Below are 19,341 nucleotides of genomic sequence, written 5' to 3'. Positions count from 1 at the left end.
TCTTCCCTTTAAAAATAATGATCATAATTTAAAAACTGCATTTTGTGTTTGTGTTATCTTTCAATATTTAAATTTGGTGATGTGAATCATTTAAGTGTGACAAACATGCAAAAGAATAAGAAATCAGGAAGGGGGAAACACTTTTTCATGCAACTGTATTTGTTTGCTTATAAGGCTTTGGCATCAGTTTAGATTATCTGGTGAAGGTGAAGCAAGAGTAAAGTAGAAATATTTGAGAAGCTTTATTTTAGGGTGATGGAAGCCACACTCTGCACAGATCAACGCACAATAGGGACAGGTATGACAGCAGATGTTACCATCTAAATTGTTTCGTCTAAGATCAATAACATTTCTTTATAAGGAATTGCTGGAGAGGACCTTGTGCTGCTAGGCCCCTGACTCTAGGCTATAGCAAACACACTTTATTGCAGTATTGGTTTGATGGATCCAGCTGATGCGATCACTTAAATGGCCAATAATCCACAAATTTCCACATTTTTAAAACCTGCGCTGTTTATCAAGGAACTGCCATCATAGATGGAGGATGTGAAAAAAAAGTTCTCTTTCCAATTCCAGATATCAATTAAATATGTAATTTTTCAACTTCTGTTAAACTGTGTGCCTTATAATGCCCTTAGAATTAGCAGGCTAATGTAAGCCATTTATTCCTGTCAGCTGGAAGGCCACGGGGAAGCATCATTTGAACTTGACTTCTATTTAATAGTGGAATTAGCCCACAAAGAGTCATCAAAGATATGGAGACTATTATTTTTTTTAAATGTACTTACACTTTATATTACTAAAACATTATTCTCAATGTAAAATTCAATTTCCAAGCAGCAAATAATTGTCAAGGGAGAACGTGGTGCAAATGTGTGTTGGGTTGCTTTTATGTTACGCTGATCATAGTGCCTCGATACAGAACTCTATTATTCTTCACATAAATAAACCATTTTGCTAATATATGGGTTTCCATGCCTAAGACTCAGCATGAGCGCTCCGAGGATAATAATTTACAGTTTGTAATATATTATGCTATAATTGGTAGTGTTAGTAATGGTTTACTATATATGTATATTTTCCATAAAATGCTTCATTATATGCATTAAGCTCAGCAAGCGGTAGCTCTATAACGTATTGAAATGACTGGGTATTGTATATGCTTGTTATACGGCAGCCAAGGGCGTAATAAGAACTGAATAAACGTTCACTGCAAACTCAGCACCAAAGGCTGCAGTGCTATCCTGACTAATGATTTATTACTCATTTCAAATTGGCTACTTACTTCCAACTTCTGGGCACCCAGAACTGTAATGGAAAATTAGATTTCCTAAATGTGTACTAAGCTAATAAAATAACACAAACAACACCAACACAAGCCATGTTCTATCCCTGGTTGGATCGATTGCTTAGAATGTGGCTGAGGTCGGATACATATTAGGCAATTTATTCTCTGAACGTATATTTAAATGTTAGTACTGTGGAGAAAATGGGGTTGACTCATTTAAAGAAATATATTTAGCACCATGTATAATATACAGTACTTTGTTTGAAAATCTGATAAACTGTAATTTTGCATTTAAAAGGAACCTGTCACCCCCCCGGGTGTTTTTAAGTTAAAGAGCCATCTTCAGTAGCACTAAGACTGCATTCTGTGAAGGTGGCTCTTCTGTTTCTGACCCTCAGTAACGCTGAAATATCGACTTTTATAAATAGCTCCTCATACCTGTAATGTGTCCCATAGGTATGGTGTGTCCCCCTGTATCAGTCACCTATCATCCGTCCATCATGCCTGTCCTGTGTGTCGGCACCGCCCACCATCCGTCCATCATGATGCCCCTGTGTGTCGCTGCCTCCTCCTGTTTTGAATGCCGGTGCCTCAACTGTGACAAGAGTTCTCGGGCATACGCAGTGCACACTGCCCGAGAACCGACATCAGGCTATTGCGCCTGCGTGTTGCAGAGGCCCCAGATCCCGCCCCGCAGTGTGTTATCATGTATTTACACTGCGGGGCTGGGGCCTCCGCAACACGCAGGCGCAATAGCCTGATGTTGGTTCTCGGGCAGCGCGCACTGCGCATGCCCAAGAACTCTTGTCACAGGGGAGGTGCCGGCATTCAAAACAGGAGGAGGCAGCGACGCCCAGGGGCAACATCATGGACGGATGGTGGGCGGCACCCAGACACAGGACAGAGGCATGATGGAAGGATGGTAGGCGGCTGATAGAGGGGGACACACCATACCTATGGGACACATTACATGTATGAGGAGCTATTTATAAAAGTTGATATTTCAGTGTTACTAGGGGTCAAAAACAGAAGAGCCACCTTCACAGAATGCAGTCTTAGTGCTGCTGAAGGTGGCTCTTTTACTTAAAAACGCCCTGAGGGAGTGACAGGTTCCCTTTAATGCCCCTATAAACAGGCTGAGTCCTGAAATACAGAAATAAGATTAGCTAGACCTCGAGTTGTGCACACAGATTTGGAGGAGTCAGTAGTCCATCACTACCAGATCAGGCAGCTTTCTCTTACCTGACGTCATCCCTGGAGACTCTTCTAATTTACAGGTCTGGCAAAGCGCAATAATGAAATTATGCCAGGTCTACCTAATTAGAAGACACGCCAGGTGGGAGGACGTTCCCTGGTGTCTGGTCCGGCGGTGATGGACTACTGACGTGGCTGCTGCACAAGGGTCCTGCAAATTATTTTAGACTCTAAGCTGATCTAATGTTATTTTAGTGGCTCTCTGTTTGCAGTAGTGTTAATTCACAATTTACTACAAATGTGGCCACTGGACAAGGGTCCTGATGATTTTTTGGTCAACTTTGGCTAGGCCATGTGTCTCCTTTGTTTTAATAAAAAGAAGTCCCAACACTCATCTGCAAAGATAAAAAAAATCCCATTCATTCTGAATCAATATTGTTAAATTGCTCTTAGTCATTGCTAAAGGTATCTTTAGCCCTGATTAAGAAACAATTAACAATATTGGTTTGAAACGCCTAAGCTCATAAGGCCACCACTGCTAGGCAAGTCCTTAAGGGCCAGGATATTTTTCACCCTCTCACAAAGGGGAAGGGGGCTTTACAGAGCCCTTCTCAGACTTCTATCGGTCACAGGATAGCTGGCATCTTGTAACGCAGACGATGTAGAGTCAGGTCCAAGAGTAAATCCAAAGCTAGCAGCATAAAACCCAAATCAAAACCAAAGGTAAACCCCGGGACAACAGCAAATAAAGAAGAACAAATAACAACCATTAGCAACTACAGAGAAGCATCCAGAATCAAACCAGGAAGCACTCACCATTAGAGTTGAGCGATACCGTCCGATACTTCAAAGTATCGTATCGGATGGTATCGGCCGATCTTTAAAAAAAGTATCGGTATCGCCGATTCCGATACCGGAAGTCCCATTCAAGTCTATGGGACTTCCGGTATCGGAATAAGAAAAACCCTTTCCTGCCCTTGTACAGCCTCTCTGGGGTCTGTACGGGCCTTTCGGGGGGCTGTGCCGGCCTGCCAGGGGGTCTGTGCAGGCTCCGGGGGGCTGTGCCGGCCTGCCGGTGGTCTGTGCAGGCTCCGGGGGGCTGTGCCGGCCTGCCGGGGGGCTGTGCCGGCCTGCCGGGGGGCTGTGCAGGCTCCGGGGGGCTGTGCCGGCCTGCCGTGGGGCTGTGCCGGCCTGCCGGTGGTCTGTGCCGGCCTGCCGGTGGTCTGTGCAGGCTCCGGGGGTCTGTGCAGGCATCGTCCGATGGGACTACAAGTCCCATCGGGCGATGCCTGCTACCATGACAGTGATTGACACATTAGCCAATGATGGGACAGTAGTAGTCCCATCATCCGGCTAATGTGTTAAATGTAAAAAAAAAAAAAAAAAAAAAAAAAAAATTACATGCTACATACATACAACATGCATACTACATACATGCTACATTCATACTACATACTACATACATGCTACATTCATACTACATAAATACTACATGCAACATACATACTACATATATACTACATGCATGCTACATACATACTGCATGCTACATACATACCACATATATACTACATACATACTACATGCATGCTACATGCATGCTACATGCTACATACATAACACATATATACTACATGCATGCTACATACATACTACATGCTACATACTACATGCATGCTACATACATACTACATGCTACATACTACATATATACTACATGCATGCTACATACATACTACATGCTACATACATACTACATATATACTACATGCATACTACATACATACTACATGCTACATACTACATGCATGCTACATACATACTACATGCTACATACTACATACATACTACATGCATGCTACATACATACTACATGCTACATACATACTACATATATACTACATGCATGCTACATACATACTACATGCTACATACATACTACATATATACTACATGCATGCTACATACATACTACATGCTACATACTACATGCATGCTACATACATACTACATGCTACATACTACATACATACTACATGCATGCTACATACATACTACATGCTACATACATACTACATATATACTACATGCATGCTACATACATACTACATGCTACATACATACTACATATATACTACATGCATGCTACATACTACATGCTACATACATACTACATATATACTACATTCATACTACATACTACATATATACTACATACATACTACATACATACTACATGCATGCTACATACATACTACATGCATGCTACATACATACTACATACATACTACATGCATACCACATATATACTACATACATACAATACATTCATACAATACATACATAGACATACAGTACATATAACATAGAGTAACATACTTACCAATACTTGTCACATTGTTCCCCGAAGCCATTGTCTTTTCCGGGATAAATATTAACATAACAAACCACAAAAATACTCACCCACGATCCGAAGCAGTCCACGAGTGTGTCCCACGACGATCTTGGGTAGAGAACTGCAGCATCAGATGATGCTGCCGTTCTCTACGGGCTGCAGGAATCCAATGACGGAAGGTAGGTATCCTTCCGCACTGTATTCCTCCGCCACTTAAAAAAAAAAAAGTCCCTAGTCTCACTTTATGCCATTGCTGTGTGGGAAATTCCCACACAGCAATGGCATAAAGTGAGACTAGGGACTTTTTTTTTTTTAAGTGGCGGAGGAATACAGTGCGGAAGGATACCTACCTTCCGTCATTGGATTCCTGCAGCCCGTAGAGAACGGCAGCATCATCTGATGCTGCAGTTCTCTACCCAAGATCGTCGTGGGACACACTCGTGGACTGCTTCGGATCGTGGGTGAGTATTTTTGTGGTTTGTTATGTTAATATTTATCCCGGAAAAGACAATGGCTTCGGGGAACAATGTGACAAGTATTGGTAAGTATGTTACTCTATGTTATATGTACTGTATGTCTATGTATGTATTGTATGAATGTATTGTATGTATGTAGTATATATGTGGTATGTATGTAGCATGTAGTATGTATGTGGTATGTATGTAGCATGTAGTATGTATGTGGTATGTATGTAGCATGCATGTAGTATGTATGTAGTATGTATGTAGTATGTATGTAGCATGTAGTATGTATGTAGCATGCATGTAGTATATATGTAGTATGTATGTAGCATGCATGTAGTATATATGTAGCATGTATGTAGCATGTATGTAGTATGTATGTAGTATGTATGTAGTATGTATGTAGCATGCAGTATGTATGTAGCATGTATGTAGTATGTATGTAGTATATATGTAGTATGTATGTAGCATGCATGTAGTATGTATGTAGCATGCATGTAGTATGTATGTAGTATGTATGTAGCATGCAGTATGTATGTAGCATGTATGTAGTATGTATGTAGTATATATGTAGTATGTATGTAGCATGCATGTAGTATGTATGTAGTATGTATGTAGCATGCAGTATGTATGTAGTATATATGTAGTATGTATGTAGCATGCATGTAGTATGTATGTAGCATGCATGTAGTATGTATGTAGTATTTTTTTTTTTTTTTTTTTTAACATTTAACACATTAGCCGGATGATGGGACTACTACTGTCCCATCATTGGCTAATGTGTCAATCACTGTCATGGTAGCAGGCATCGCCCGATGGGACTTGTAGTCCCATCGGACGATGCTTGCACAGACCCCCGGACATCAGCACAGCCCCCCGGCAGGCCGGCACAGCCCCCCGGCAGGCCGGTACAGACCCCCACAGGGTGCACAGACCACCGGCAGGCCGGCACAGCCCCCCGGCAGGCCGGTACAGACCCCCACAGGGTGCACAGACCACCGGCAGGCCGGCACAGCCCCCCGGCAGGCCGGCACAGCCCCCCGGCAGGCCGGTACAGACCCCGGGCAGTCCACACAGCCCCCCGGCAGGCCGGCACAGCCCCCCGGCAGGCCGGCAGAGACCCCCGGAAGGCCCGAAATGACGGCGCATCATGATGCGCACACACCGCGCATCATGATGACGTCAGGCCGTCAATCAACTGAACTTCCGATTCCGATGCCGAATTCCGATATTGAAAAAATATCGGAAGTCGGTATCGGAATTCCGATACAGCAAGTATCGGCCGATACCCGATACTTGCGGTATCGGAATGCTCAACACTACTCACCATACCACTATATATGAGAACTGAATAAACAGCACTAAACTGGATTAGAAGCAGGCCTTAAATAGCCAGCCCAAATCTAAAGATTACAATCAGGTGATGCATTCCTTCAAGTCATGTTCATGGAGCCACACCCTGCTCACCTGTACAGCAAGGTGCACAAACTCTCTCCATTGGCTAACACCAGGCAAGGTAGCGTCCTGTGTTTCCTGTCAACTAGGAGACACAGCATCCCATGTCTCCTTAGCCACAAAACAAGTGGGAAGCATGGAGTTCCGTGGTCTCACATCGCTCACCACCTCCACACACAAGACACTATCTTGTGTAGTCTCACCAATCAAGTGTGCTTTAGCTCCGCCCCCAGCAAAAACAGACCGGCAGAGCAGTCTGGAAACGGGAAGAGGACGATAACATCCATGGCAGGTATTCCTATCATACGGATCAATTTTTGTGGTGTCATCAACCAACATGGGAATGGCCGGAGGAGTACTCTGTGAGTACAATGGCATTTTCTCAAATTGCAGTGGTTCACTTTTAAAGCTAAAGTCACATTTTTTTCAACAATGACATCAGTGCAGGGCTTATTTCTTCCACATAGAGATACTGTATATCTATAGTGTACAACCTTTTCAAAGAGCCATTCCCTTTGGAAGAAGCAATTAACTTTCCATATTATGATCAGTGGGTCAGGCCCCCCAATCTTACTTATTTATATTTAATTATTTTGCGTGCTTATATTGCGCTATCATATTCAACACTGCTTTACAGACACCATCATCGCTGTCCCCATTGGGGTTAACAATCTAAATTCCCTATCAGTATGTCTTTGGAGTGTGGGAGGAAACTGGACAACCCGGAGGAAACCCACACAAACAAGAGAAACACATACAAACTCCTTGCAAATTTTGTTCTTGGTGGAATTTTACCCCAGGACCCCAACACTGCAAAGTAACAGTGCGAACCACTGAATCACCATGCATATAATGCAACATACCTTTACATCTGCGTACCGTATTTTTTGGACTATAAGACACACTTTTTTCCTCCCAAAATGTGGAAGAAAATGGGGGGTGCGTTTTATAGTCTGGATATACCTGCTGTGGATGGGGAGGTGGGGAGCAGCAGCAGCAGAGCAGCAGGTCACAGGAGGCAGGAGCCGGCCACTGCAGCTAGCAATGAATATTCACTGCTCCCCACACCTACAGTCCCTCTCACATCTACTGTATGCACTGAAACCAGCACTGAGAGGTGGGAGGGACTATTGGCGTCGAGAGCAGTGAATATTCATGTCACTTTAATAGCGGGCAAAGCAGCAGTCGGCTTCCAGCTGCTGGGCGATCACGTGTGCCCGCTGCTAAAGGCAATGAATATTCACTTCTCTCTACTCCCATGATTGTGGAGAGCAGTGAATATTCATTCTCTGTAATAGTGGGCAGTGATAGCTGCAGCAGCCAGTTCCTGCAGCAGCTGGGCAATCACGTGTGCCCACTATTAAAGAGAGGGAGTGGAGAGCAGTAAATATTCATTCCCTTTAGCAGCAGGCACACGTGATTGCCCAGCAGCTGCAGGAAGCCGGTGGCTGCTGCTACTGTGTTCGCTATTAAAGTGAGATGAATATTGACTACTCTCCCCTCCTATAGTCCTGGGTGTGGGAGCAGTGAGCATTTCGGCAGCTGTCCTCCGTTTGTAAGCAGCGCATGACATTACTGTCATGTGCTTCTTACAAGCTGTAATCAGCTGCTGGCATCAGAATAGGATGCTGTGAGGTAGTGCAGGGAAGATAAGTAGAATGGTTTATGTTTTTTGTAATGTTTTTCTGATGAGGCCATGCATACCAGGATAGGGATTAGGGGGCCTTGCATACAGGGATGGGAAGGGGGGCATGCTTACCAGGATAGGGATGAGGAGGGCCATGCATACCAGTGTAGTAAGGTGACTGGCTGGGGGGTGGTCCTCTTACTGCCACGAACAGACTGAGATGGAGACTGAAGTGCGTCCAACAGGTCCTCTTTATTGGCCGCCCTCTTGACGACCGCAGCAACATACAGCAGCAGCTAGACACTCTCCGCACACAGGCCCGGGTACCTTCGCTTCCTTCTTACTTCCATATGACGGCCCTCGCGGCTCTTTCACTGCAGCTGCCCTAGGCCTAAAACTACAGCACTTCGCCTGCCTGAGTCCGTCCGTCTAGTGGTACCCCCAGGCTCTCTCAGTCTGCGGCTTCTCTTGTCTCTTCATCTGCAGCTTCTTTTGTCAGGGCCACCCCCCCTGACTGTCTCAGATGTCAGTCCCTTCTGGAGCTTCACCACTGTACTTCTCTTCCTCAGGTCTACTCTTCTCCTCAGCTCCTCTCCCTGGACTGACTGATTCTAGAACTCTCTACCTGCTTTTTATCCCCCTCCTTGAGGAATCCTCCCAGAGTTCCTGTAACCCTGCCCCCCATGACTGTGCAGTTTCGTAGCCATAAGTTGATGTTAAGTCCATTGCTCACAACTCTCTCTACTCCCATCTTGTGGCCAAACTTCAGTATTGCACCCATCTCCACTATTTCAGCTGTCTCCCGTCTATAAATGCATCAGTCCACCTAAAGCACACTATACTTTTACCTTCCCACTTCAGACAGGCCCGTACGTCAGTCCACTCCCCTACACTAGGATGGGGATAGGGGGCCATGCATACTAGGATAGGGATGAAGAGGCCTTGCATACCAGGTTAGGGATTAGGGGACATGCATACCAAGGTAGGGATGAGGGTGCCATCCATACCAGGATGGGGATGAGGGCCATGCATACCACGATGGTGATGAGTAGGTCATACCAGGATAGGGATGAGGGGGCCATGCTTACCAGGATACGGATGAGGGGGCCATGCATACCAGGATAGAGATGAGTTGGCCATGCATACCAGGATGGGGATGAGGGAACAATGTATATCAGGATGAGGACTGGGGCCATGTATACCAGGATAGTGATGAGTGGGCCATACCAGGATAGGGATGAGGGGCCATGCATATCAGGATGGTGATGAGGGAACTTTGTATACCTGGATTGGGGACATATATATACCCATTTTTTTTACTATTTTCCTCATCTAAAACTTAGGTGTGTTTTATGGTCTGGTGCATCTTATAGTCCGAAAAATACTGCAAGTGGATGTCCATGGGTGTTGCTGATCAGCCCTTTACAAACTGTATGTCATGATCCAGACCTTGTTTTGAGTCCTGTCTGCCCCTTTCCTGGTCTGGTCATGTCAGGGATTAACTTTTCCTTGCCTCGCTTTGGTTTCAGGTCTGCTATTTCTCCCTGCTGCATCCTGCAGGTGTCAGTTATATTTTCTGCCTACGGCATGAATATCTGACTCTGGTGGTAAACTGATTTGTCTTGCTGCGTTTATTGACTTTGCCCGTGTCTGCTCCTTCCCCTTTGCCCATCCGACTTGTATTTCCCTTTGTGTTTTGGATTTCCCAGTGTTTGACTCGGCTATGGCTCTGACCTGATTTTGTCCCTTGCTTCTGGTACTTTTGCTTTTGTCTGGTATTGACCCTCTGGTGCTCCACTGACTCTGTGCTTGTTTTTTCCTCCTTTGTACTGCATGACGTTCTAGGTTTTGACTCAGCTTGTTTAACTACTCTGCTGCCACCTGGTGGTAGTCTCATTGCAGTGCTCTAGTGGAGCTTGCAGCTACCCGCATAGCTGCAGCGTAACACTGTAGTATTGTGTATTTCATTGATAATATTTCTATTAAAAAAAAATAGCGCATTCATGTTCTTCCAGACAATAACTCTCATGAACACTGGAAAAAATGAACCTAGGCGAGATCGTGACACACGCCACCTACACTTTGGCTCTTGGTATTATACAAGTTCTCACCAAGTGATTCCCTCGTAAATGTCCATTTTGCTATATTCATGAGCTATGGTTACATCCTGAAACCTTAAATTTGTAAAAACTGATAGAAATTCAAAGTTGAGAAGAAATTCCATTTACCAAGAGCGATTGCAACTTTACACTGAATTTGGGTAATGCCAAATGTCAAAAAACAATGAAAAATGAAAAATGCTATAGAATACCAAATTCAGGAAGAAATCCATCAATAGAGAATGGGATCTCTTCTATTTATTTGTCCCTAAATATAATTTAGATCTTAGGTTTGCTCCCATAAATACATTTCTAGACAGGCGAGATTTGGTTGTATCACTATTCTTTATGCAGAGTTGGCACTTTATACATGAAGCTGTTCTTTTGTCACCTCTGCCAGACTTTTAATAAGTGTAAATCATCACCGATATGCCCAAGAGTGATTTTTTTTTAATCTTCTACCTTTAGTGGTCATGTGGGTCAAATGCGTCATGTTCTCTATAAAATACTAGTTTATGAAAGATGTACAGGTAAAAGATGAAATTCAGTAAGAGAACACTTTCTTAAGCATCGTATATTTGATTAGTTTAGGTAAAGAGAAAAATTGAATAAAATAGGAATTAATATAATTACTGAGCACCAAAATGTTGACTCCATCCAGGAGTAATTAATCTTGTGACTATTTATTAAATCTTATGACTTTGTAGAAGTTTGTAGCTTAATGTAATTAATGTAATGCCCCATTTTACCCCATTCCTGCCCTGCAATGGAATAGTAAATAAATTCTGCACAAATACTGTAATATGTTTCAATGATGCTGCGGGCACAAAGACTGGGATCGATACACAAGATTATGTTACAATGGCCTTTAGAATTTATTTCCTATCCTAAAAATAGGCAATCCGTATTATATCAGAGTGGCCTAAATGTTGGCACGGAACAATCAATCGGATGTTGGAAGAGGCGATGGTGCTCAGGCAGCAGGCACTGCATTATTTTCATTGTTCATTTACCTCCATGCTGCTTAACCTCTTCGCTGCTGGGCTATTTTCCATGTTTGCTCTTTTGTTAATTTTCTTCTTCTAAAGCCATAACTTTATTATTCTTTCATCGACATAGCCGTATAAGGGCTTGTTTTTGCAGGCCGAGGAGTATTTTTAATGATATCATCTATTTTATCATGTAATTTACTGGAAAGTGGGAAAAAAAATTCAAGTGCTGAAAAATAGTCAAAAAAGACCAATTCCGCAATTGTTGTTTGGCCTTTTTATTTACACAGATCATAATATGGTAATAATAACCTAGAAATATATTTTTCCAGGTCATAATGATTATGGTGATACAAACATGCATACCTTTTTTTTTAAGTGGTGAAAAAAAGATTTTACTTGCGTCACCATTTTCCGAGAAAAGTATCGTTTTCAATTTTTGGGTAACGGAACTGTCTATTGATAAATATTGTGGCAGATGCAATATTTTGATTGCTAGTGCAATTTTTGCATTGTCTTGCGTTGTTGTGACAACAGAAAAACAGCAATTCTGGCATTTTGAATTTTTTATTGTTACACAATTTACTGATTGGGTTAATTAATTTTAGATTTTGATAGATCAAACTTTTTCTTATTTTTTAATGAAGTAAAAAGGGAGTCATTTAAACTATTACATTTCTTTTAATGTCTTCATATTTTTAAAACTTCTTTTTTAGCTTTTTGTTGTATTTTTTAGTCCCCCTTAGTGGACGTGAAACTGTGATTAACTGATCGATTATATTATATACAACATCACCCCCCTATTGCTGTATATATAAAAAATCACATTCTCCTATGAATACTAGCAGAAGGAGCCACAGATTCTATTATCTAGGAGTACAATTATTACAGGCACAAGTGTCTTAAGCAGACGCTTGGCTGTCGTGGCAAGCCATCGGTGCCCCCGGGACATGCATTGTAAATGCCACTGTCAAAGATTGTCAGTGGCATTTAACAGGTTTTCAGCCATGAGCCAAGCTGAGCTCCACTCGCGGCTAATAGAGGCAGATCTTGAGGGCCCTTTACACATAGCGATATATATTAGGTAAGACACAGTGTGGGTAGTAGTATGAGCAGACACTTGTTATCTTAGCATCCCTTGTATCTCCAGTATTAGATCAGATAGACAAAGAGGACAACGGTGTAAGCAGCTGCTTCTTACCATAGCACCATTGGTATATCTAATATTAGGTAATATGGACAGGCTGGACAGCAGTGTGAGCAACCTCTTCTCACCTTCTCATCCTGGTATCTCCACTATTAGATCAGATAGACATGATGGCCAGCAGTGTGAGCAGCCTCTTCTTACCTCAGCACCCTGGTATTTCCACTACTAGATTAGAGGTACCCATTGTGAGCACATCTTTCCTACCTAGCACTTGTCCTATTCAAAGTCTATGACTGGTTTCAGTCAGTGTAATAAAAGAGCGGCACAGTGATTATGTTTGGAGGCAAAATTAGTATGATTTGCCAAATAAATATATACAAGAATTTAATTATAATGACATTTCCTTTAGTTACTTTTTATTTTTAGAGAACTTCTTTAATGTTGTACTGTTTAGAGCAGTTGTGCTTTCAAAGGGGCTAAGAGAAATCTACCATATCAAGCACAGAAGCCACAAAAACAAGTGTGCACACTACAAACAGGTATAAAACCTGATGCACATCTTAAATGTAATATTATACTAATTGATATATATTAATATATCAGTTCCTCTTTATTTCCTATTGGTTGGAGGTCCAGAAACTTACACAAATAAAGATGAACAATGCACTTTTTATCCAAAATAAAGGAACCTTATCAATGGCATTTTGGAAAACATCTGAAGGTATACTTACACAATGAGGAGAAGAGGGTAATGAGCTGTATTGATGAAGGTTGCTGGTTTGATAATCTGCATTGGTAGTTCTAGAGGAAAAAAATAATAATACATTTTAAGGCTTATTGCCAATGTTCACTGGAAAACTGCTGCTATTGAGATTCCTCCGAGTTATTTAAGGTGAAATTAAGCACAGAATCATTAGGCGAAGCAGCCCAGTCAAGCACTGGTAAATTGAATTGTCGTAAGATCTATTGTTCTATCTTGTTCGTTAAGATTAACAATGCAGACGTCATGTATCAAGTTGACTATTAACACCATACTGATAGCAAATTTGTCCTCATGTCTGTTAACATCAGAAACAATGTTCCCTAGATTAGAGGCAATGCCCTTGAGCAGTTTCATTTATAGCAACTAAAATCTGTTGTTTTGCCAAGCAGAGGATATTTAAGGAAAAGGAAGCAGCTGAATTAAGCTCAGAACAAAAGACATTATTAAGATCTCAGCTTATTTTCTTCCCAAAAAGTCTAAAGTTTATTTATACAGTGGGTTTCACATCGATGGCTGGCCACAAACATTAGACGCCTGTCAGCCGAACAATGCTTCTGCCAATCGCTCAGCCGACAACCATCTCAGACGACTTCCCCATACAGAGGGGCGCTCACTCAGCTGTATGGTTCTGTGTTCTCTATCAGAAAGCTGATAACTGACATTTTGGGAGGGGGCTAATTTCAGGGAGAGCAATCTGATCGACAGTCTGAAATCGGACATTCGCGATCAACATCTCTTCCGAAAATCAGTCGGCTAGTGCCAGCCATACATATTAGGCAAATGATATGGAATCAGTGGGTAATAAGTAAGACCACCTAGGTTGCAACACATTGGTTTCTGACCACCAGAGACCCCATATGCCTGCTCTCTTCTCATTATGTCCATTTTTCCATTGTATTTTTAACTATGCATAATAAAATTTTTGGTTTTTAAAAAATACTATCATTACACTGGAACTTCTTCCTTCATGTATTATCTCACAAAAAGAATCAGCTGTGATCCCATGCTGTCCCTGTCTGTATACTGTTTTCATTCCTCCCCTGCCCAGGGGATGTGGTATGATCAGACCATGTTCCTGTACAGTTAGACACAGACATTTTCCTTTGATTGTTCCACTCCTGATTTTGGCTTACAAATACTGATATAAAATACTGACCAAATACTGAATATGTGAACGTGGCCTAAGAGCGCCATCCATGTTTTTCACGGATAGCACTCATATGTATAATAGTGAATGGGGTCATTCACATGTTCATGATTTCTTGTGGACGAGCAGCCTGCAAAAAATCGTGGAGACACGTCCAATTTTGATCCAAGTGTAGAGTCGTGGGCTGGGCTGGTGGCTGGGGGGTGGTCCCTCTGTATACCACGCAGTGATGTACAGACACAAGCTGGAGGCAAGTTTCGGGTGCAACAGGTCCAAGTTTATTCTCTCTTGCCGTCCGCCTCACAGTACACAGCACTTCCTTCACAGCACTCCGGTTACAGTACACAAGGGGACACCGTGCTTTCTCCAGGGACGTATATATACATACCGTCCCCTTCTTCACTATGTGACGCTTCTGACAGCTCCGTCACTGTGGCTGCCGTAGGCCTGTACACCAACAGTAATGTTACTAGTCGCACGTCGTTCCAAACACGGTGTCCTACACTCGGAACCTTGTCTATACTACGGTACTTCGTGTCAGGACCACCCCCCTGACTTTCTCTCTCCTCAGTCCCCCTGGTTGGGTTTTCCTCACAGTGCCACAACTGTCACAGTCTCCTCGTCACTTGAGCTCCCCCTGGGGACTGGAACTTTCTGGAACCCTCCTGTCAAATTTTTTATCTTTCCCGGTTCCCTCTAACTCCGCCCCCCCATGACCAACGGTTTCTTAAGCCCTAAGCTGATATCAAGTCCTATTTTCCCCCACTCCTCCCTGCCCTCTAATGGTCAACCCAAGGTACTGCACGTCCACTACACTTTCCTAGCTGTTTCCCCACTGTAATAACTGACACCTGTCTAAACTGTGCAAACCTTCCTTTCTCTATTCTGACAAGTCCGTCCGTCCGGTCACCTTCCTTACACAAGTATTGGATCAAAATTGGTAGTGCATGTCTATGGGTCCGTGCAAAAATCAGACAGCACTTGGATGCCATCTGTGGGCGGTCTGATTTTCACTAATGGTTAGGAAAAGAATAGGGCTTTTTTCACGCACGAGAAAAACTGATGAAACGTGGACAGAACTTAGACCAAACGCTGAGAAAACTTGGATAAAACTCTGACCGAAATCAGTGAGGAAACGCTCGTACGTGAAAAAACTGACATCCAACTGGGGCAGTGAACATCCAACTATGAACACTGTAATTCTGTGCTGATTTAATTTCCAAAATATATTTATGTGGGCAAGCCATTTTTTTTTTGTTTTTCTCCTATAGATCTCCAAATCAAATGCATAGACAAAAAAGTTAAAATATATTATCTATCTATCTTGAAAGCTTACTGCATATCACCAATACAATTCAATAACTAACTGTAAACCACATGCTTTAAAGGGAAGATGTCATCAAAAAAATGGCCTATTGTTTAAATAAGGCTTTTGTATTACATGTAATTTGGCAATGCTTTTTTTATATCATGATTTTTACTTAAAAAAATTCATAATCTTGCAATTTCATACTGGCACTGCAGGCTTTTTTAGATTTATATTTTCTGTCCTTATAGGAAGAGTTTCCAGTAGTTTTCTTATAAATACCGACAGGATTACATTCCAATGACTCCCATTCGCAATAGGCAGTGTCACACCTGACCCTGCCTCCCTTCCTTCGCAATGACCATTGCACAGGCTCATTAGACACTTCAATGCAAATGATATGGTTGATATTGGACCAGTGTGGCAATGTGCATGTGTTGTTTCTTCAAGGGAAATTTGAAAAAACCCAGTGCCCAGTGTGGAAATTTCAAGATTTCTGTTTTTTATTTTTAATACAGATTATGTTATATAAAATGATGATAAACATTAAAAAAAAACACAAAAACCTAATTTAGTCAATTGGTCCTTTTCTGTTGATAGTTTCCCTCTAAAAGAGTTGTTTTAAAAGCGACAATTACTGCCTATCCATAAATGTCTGATAGATACAGGTCCCCCCAAAGGTTGTTTTTAGGAACTTCCATAGCAATGAATTCCTAATTCTTAAAATATCTTGTGTTCAGAATATTGACAGCATTTAAGTCAATATAGTTTGAATTCATATATTAACTTTGAATATTTTTGCAAAGATTTTTGTAACATGTAATTGCAATGGGAAGCAGTTGAATTTTTGAGTGCGAATGGAGAAGAAAATGATACACAAACAAAATTATCAAAATAAATTATTAATTTAATTTTTCACTCACTGTAGTCATCCAACTGGATGTATTCAAACTCAGAGTAAGGCATCTGTCTCTTTTCTACAGCACTTCTCACTTTATGATTGTTCTCTAGTTCAATTAGACCTGAAACAGATGTGGATAATCACACATTACAATCGTGAAAGTTTTAAATGCAATATAAAAATTCAAAGTTAATTGCAAAGCCTTTTAATAAACATAAAAATAACTTTATTTACCATAAAATCAAATGTATAATACAGAAGTTTTAGTACATAAATATAATGATACTAGATGGTGGCCCGATTCTAACGCTTCGGGTATTCTAGAATATATATGCAATTTATTTTTGAAGATTTAATAATGCAATAATGCACCCCCCAATTCTGATAGGTATGGTTCTCTCACCCCCAATCCTGATATGAATGGTTCTCTCACCCCCAATCCTGATATGCATGCTACCCCTCAACCCCCTATCCTGGTATGCATGGTCCCCTGACCCCCCAATCCTGGTATGCATGGTCCTCTCACCTCTCTTTCCTAGTATGCATGGTCTTCTTATTCCCTTTTCGGGGTATGCATGGTCCCCTCACCCCCCAATCCTGGAATGCATGGTCCTCTCACCCCCCAATCCTGGTATGCATGGTCCTCTCACCTCCTAATCCTGGTATGCATGGTTCCCTCACCCCCTATCATGGCATGCATGGTCCCCTCACCCCCCTTTCTTGGTATGCATGGTCCCCTCACCCCCCTTTGCTGGTATTCATGGTCCTCTCACACCCCAACCCTGTATGTATGCTCACCGTCACCCCCCTTTCCTGGTATGTATGGTCCCCTCACCCCCCAATCCTGTTATGCATGGTATCCTCACCCCCCTTTCCTCGTATGCATGGTCCCCTCACCCCCTATCCTGGTATGCATGGTCCCCTCACCCCCCTTTCCTGATATGCATGGTCCCCTCACCCCCCAATCCTGGTATGCATGGTCCTCTTGCCCCCCTTTTGGGGTATGCATGGTCTCCTCACCCCCCAGTCCTGGTATGCATGGTCCTCTCACCCCCCAATCCTGGTATGCATGGTCCCCTCACCCCCCTTTCTTGGTATGCATGGTCCTCTCACACCCCAATCCTGTTATGTATGCTCACCGTCACCCCCCTTTCTAGGTATGTATGGTCCACTCACCTCCCAATCCTGGCATGCATGGTCCCCTCACCCCCCAATCCTGGTATGCATGGTCCCCTCACCCCCAATCCTGGTATACATGGTCCCCTCACCCCCAATCCTGGTATGCATGGTCCCCTCACCCCCCAATTCTGGTATGCATGGTCCCCTCACCCCCTATCTCATAAACTTGTATTTAGCGCTTGTGATGTAGCTTTTGACTTCCAGCCAATCAAAAGGTCTGCTCACAAGATGGCACTGCAGGACCGGAGAGGCACAAAAAAATTATGAAGACTCTGGAGGGTGGGTATATGACCGGGGCAGGGGACTTAAGTTTAAAGTACCAATCCCTCAGTTAAAAAAAGAAAACACTGGGGTGGTGCTTTAAGAAGTGAAGAATAGATATGCGCTGATAGCTCAGCATTATTTAGAGAGCTGAATTGTGAGAGTACATTATGATAAAAAAAAAACATTTAATTCGCAGCACATTGGTGTTGTAGACTAAGGCTGGCCAAACACATTAGATGACTAATAGCCAATCAATGCTTCGGTGGATCGTTCAGCCAACAACCATCTCAGCCTCCCATAAACAGGAGCATTGCTGTGTTCTCTGCAAGAAAGCTGGCAATTGACACTTTGGCCAGCAGCTTATATGGAGGAGAACAATGCAATTGGCATTCCAAAAGCGGACCTGTGCAGGGGTGGGATTCAGCCGGTTTTCCCCGGTTCGGTGGAACGGGTTGTTAAAAAAGCAGCCGGGTCCCCGAACCGGGGAGATCCAGAGCCTCAATCTGGTACTTACTTTGATGTTGCAGGCAGGAGCTGGAGCAGAGGAGGACTCTTGCTCTGCTTTCTAGCCCCGCCCCCACGATACCGCGCACTGATATGTGCTCTATCTGACTACTGGGAGTCTGGAATGAGCACAGCACACCCCGGCGGCCCCCGCACACTGATTCCTGTGGCAGTGCAGTGTGGCTATTGGCGGGTAACTGGAGCTCGCGTCACCGCGCACCGCTGCCCAGTCAGTGTGAGCTGAGCCTGCGCTGGACTCGTCTGTGGCCTGCCTGTGCTGTGTGCCAGAATTTCTATCACCCGGCCCAGTCACCGGCGGTGCGGATGTGGTTTGCTGCCAGTGTGTGTGTGTGCACACCTGGAGGAGCAGGACAGGTGGTGCGGGGCCTGGCCATCCAGGAGGCCTCAACTGCGGGACTACTTCAGATGTGTCACAGCCTGTCACTGTGTATGGTACTCCAACACCAGCTCAGTAAGTGCTGCCTATTGTGGACCTGTGCCTGGCTATTGGAGACCTGTGCCTGCCTATTGGGGACCTGTGCCTGCCTATTGGGGACCTGTGCCTGCCTATAGGGAACCTGTGCCTGCCTATTGGGGACCTGTGTCTGCCTATTGGGGACCT

General features: G+C 43.2%; 1 protein-coding gene across 3 annotated transcripts in view; it reads right to left on the bottom strand.

The window, feature by feature from the left end:
* Positions 1 to 19,341, bottom strand: part of DPP6 (dipeptidyl peptidase like 6) — a 1,805,197-nt gene that overhangs the window by 42,112 nt on the left and 1,743,744 nt on the right. For all 3 annotated transcript variants that reach the window (XM_073581572.1, XM_073581570.1, XM_073581571.1), the window contains exons 18-19: positions 16,795 to 16,893; positions 13,387 to 13,456 (exon numbers count right to left, since the gene is read on the bottom strand). In XM_073581572.1, coding sequence (XP_073437673.1) covers positions 13,387 to 13,456; positions 16,795 to 16,893 — 169 coding nt within the window. The remainder of the gene's footprint in view (positions 1 to 13,386; positions 13,457 to 16,794; positions 16,894 to 19,341) is intronic.

The sequence above is a fragment of the Dendrobates tinctorius genome, unplaced genomic scaffold (genome assembly GCF_039654945.1).
Source record: "Dendrobates tinctorius isolate UK_male_01 unplaced genomic scaffold, ASM3965494v1 ptg000070l, whole genome shotgun sequence".
NCBI classification, from domain to species: Eukaryota; Metazoa; Chordata; class Amphibia; order Anura; family Dendrobatidae; genus Dendrobates; species Dendrobates tinctorius.
Note: the sequence above shows the minus strand (reverse complement) of the source record. Positions and strands in the feature narration are given on the sequence as shown.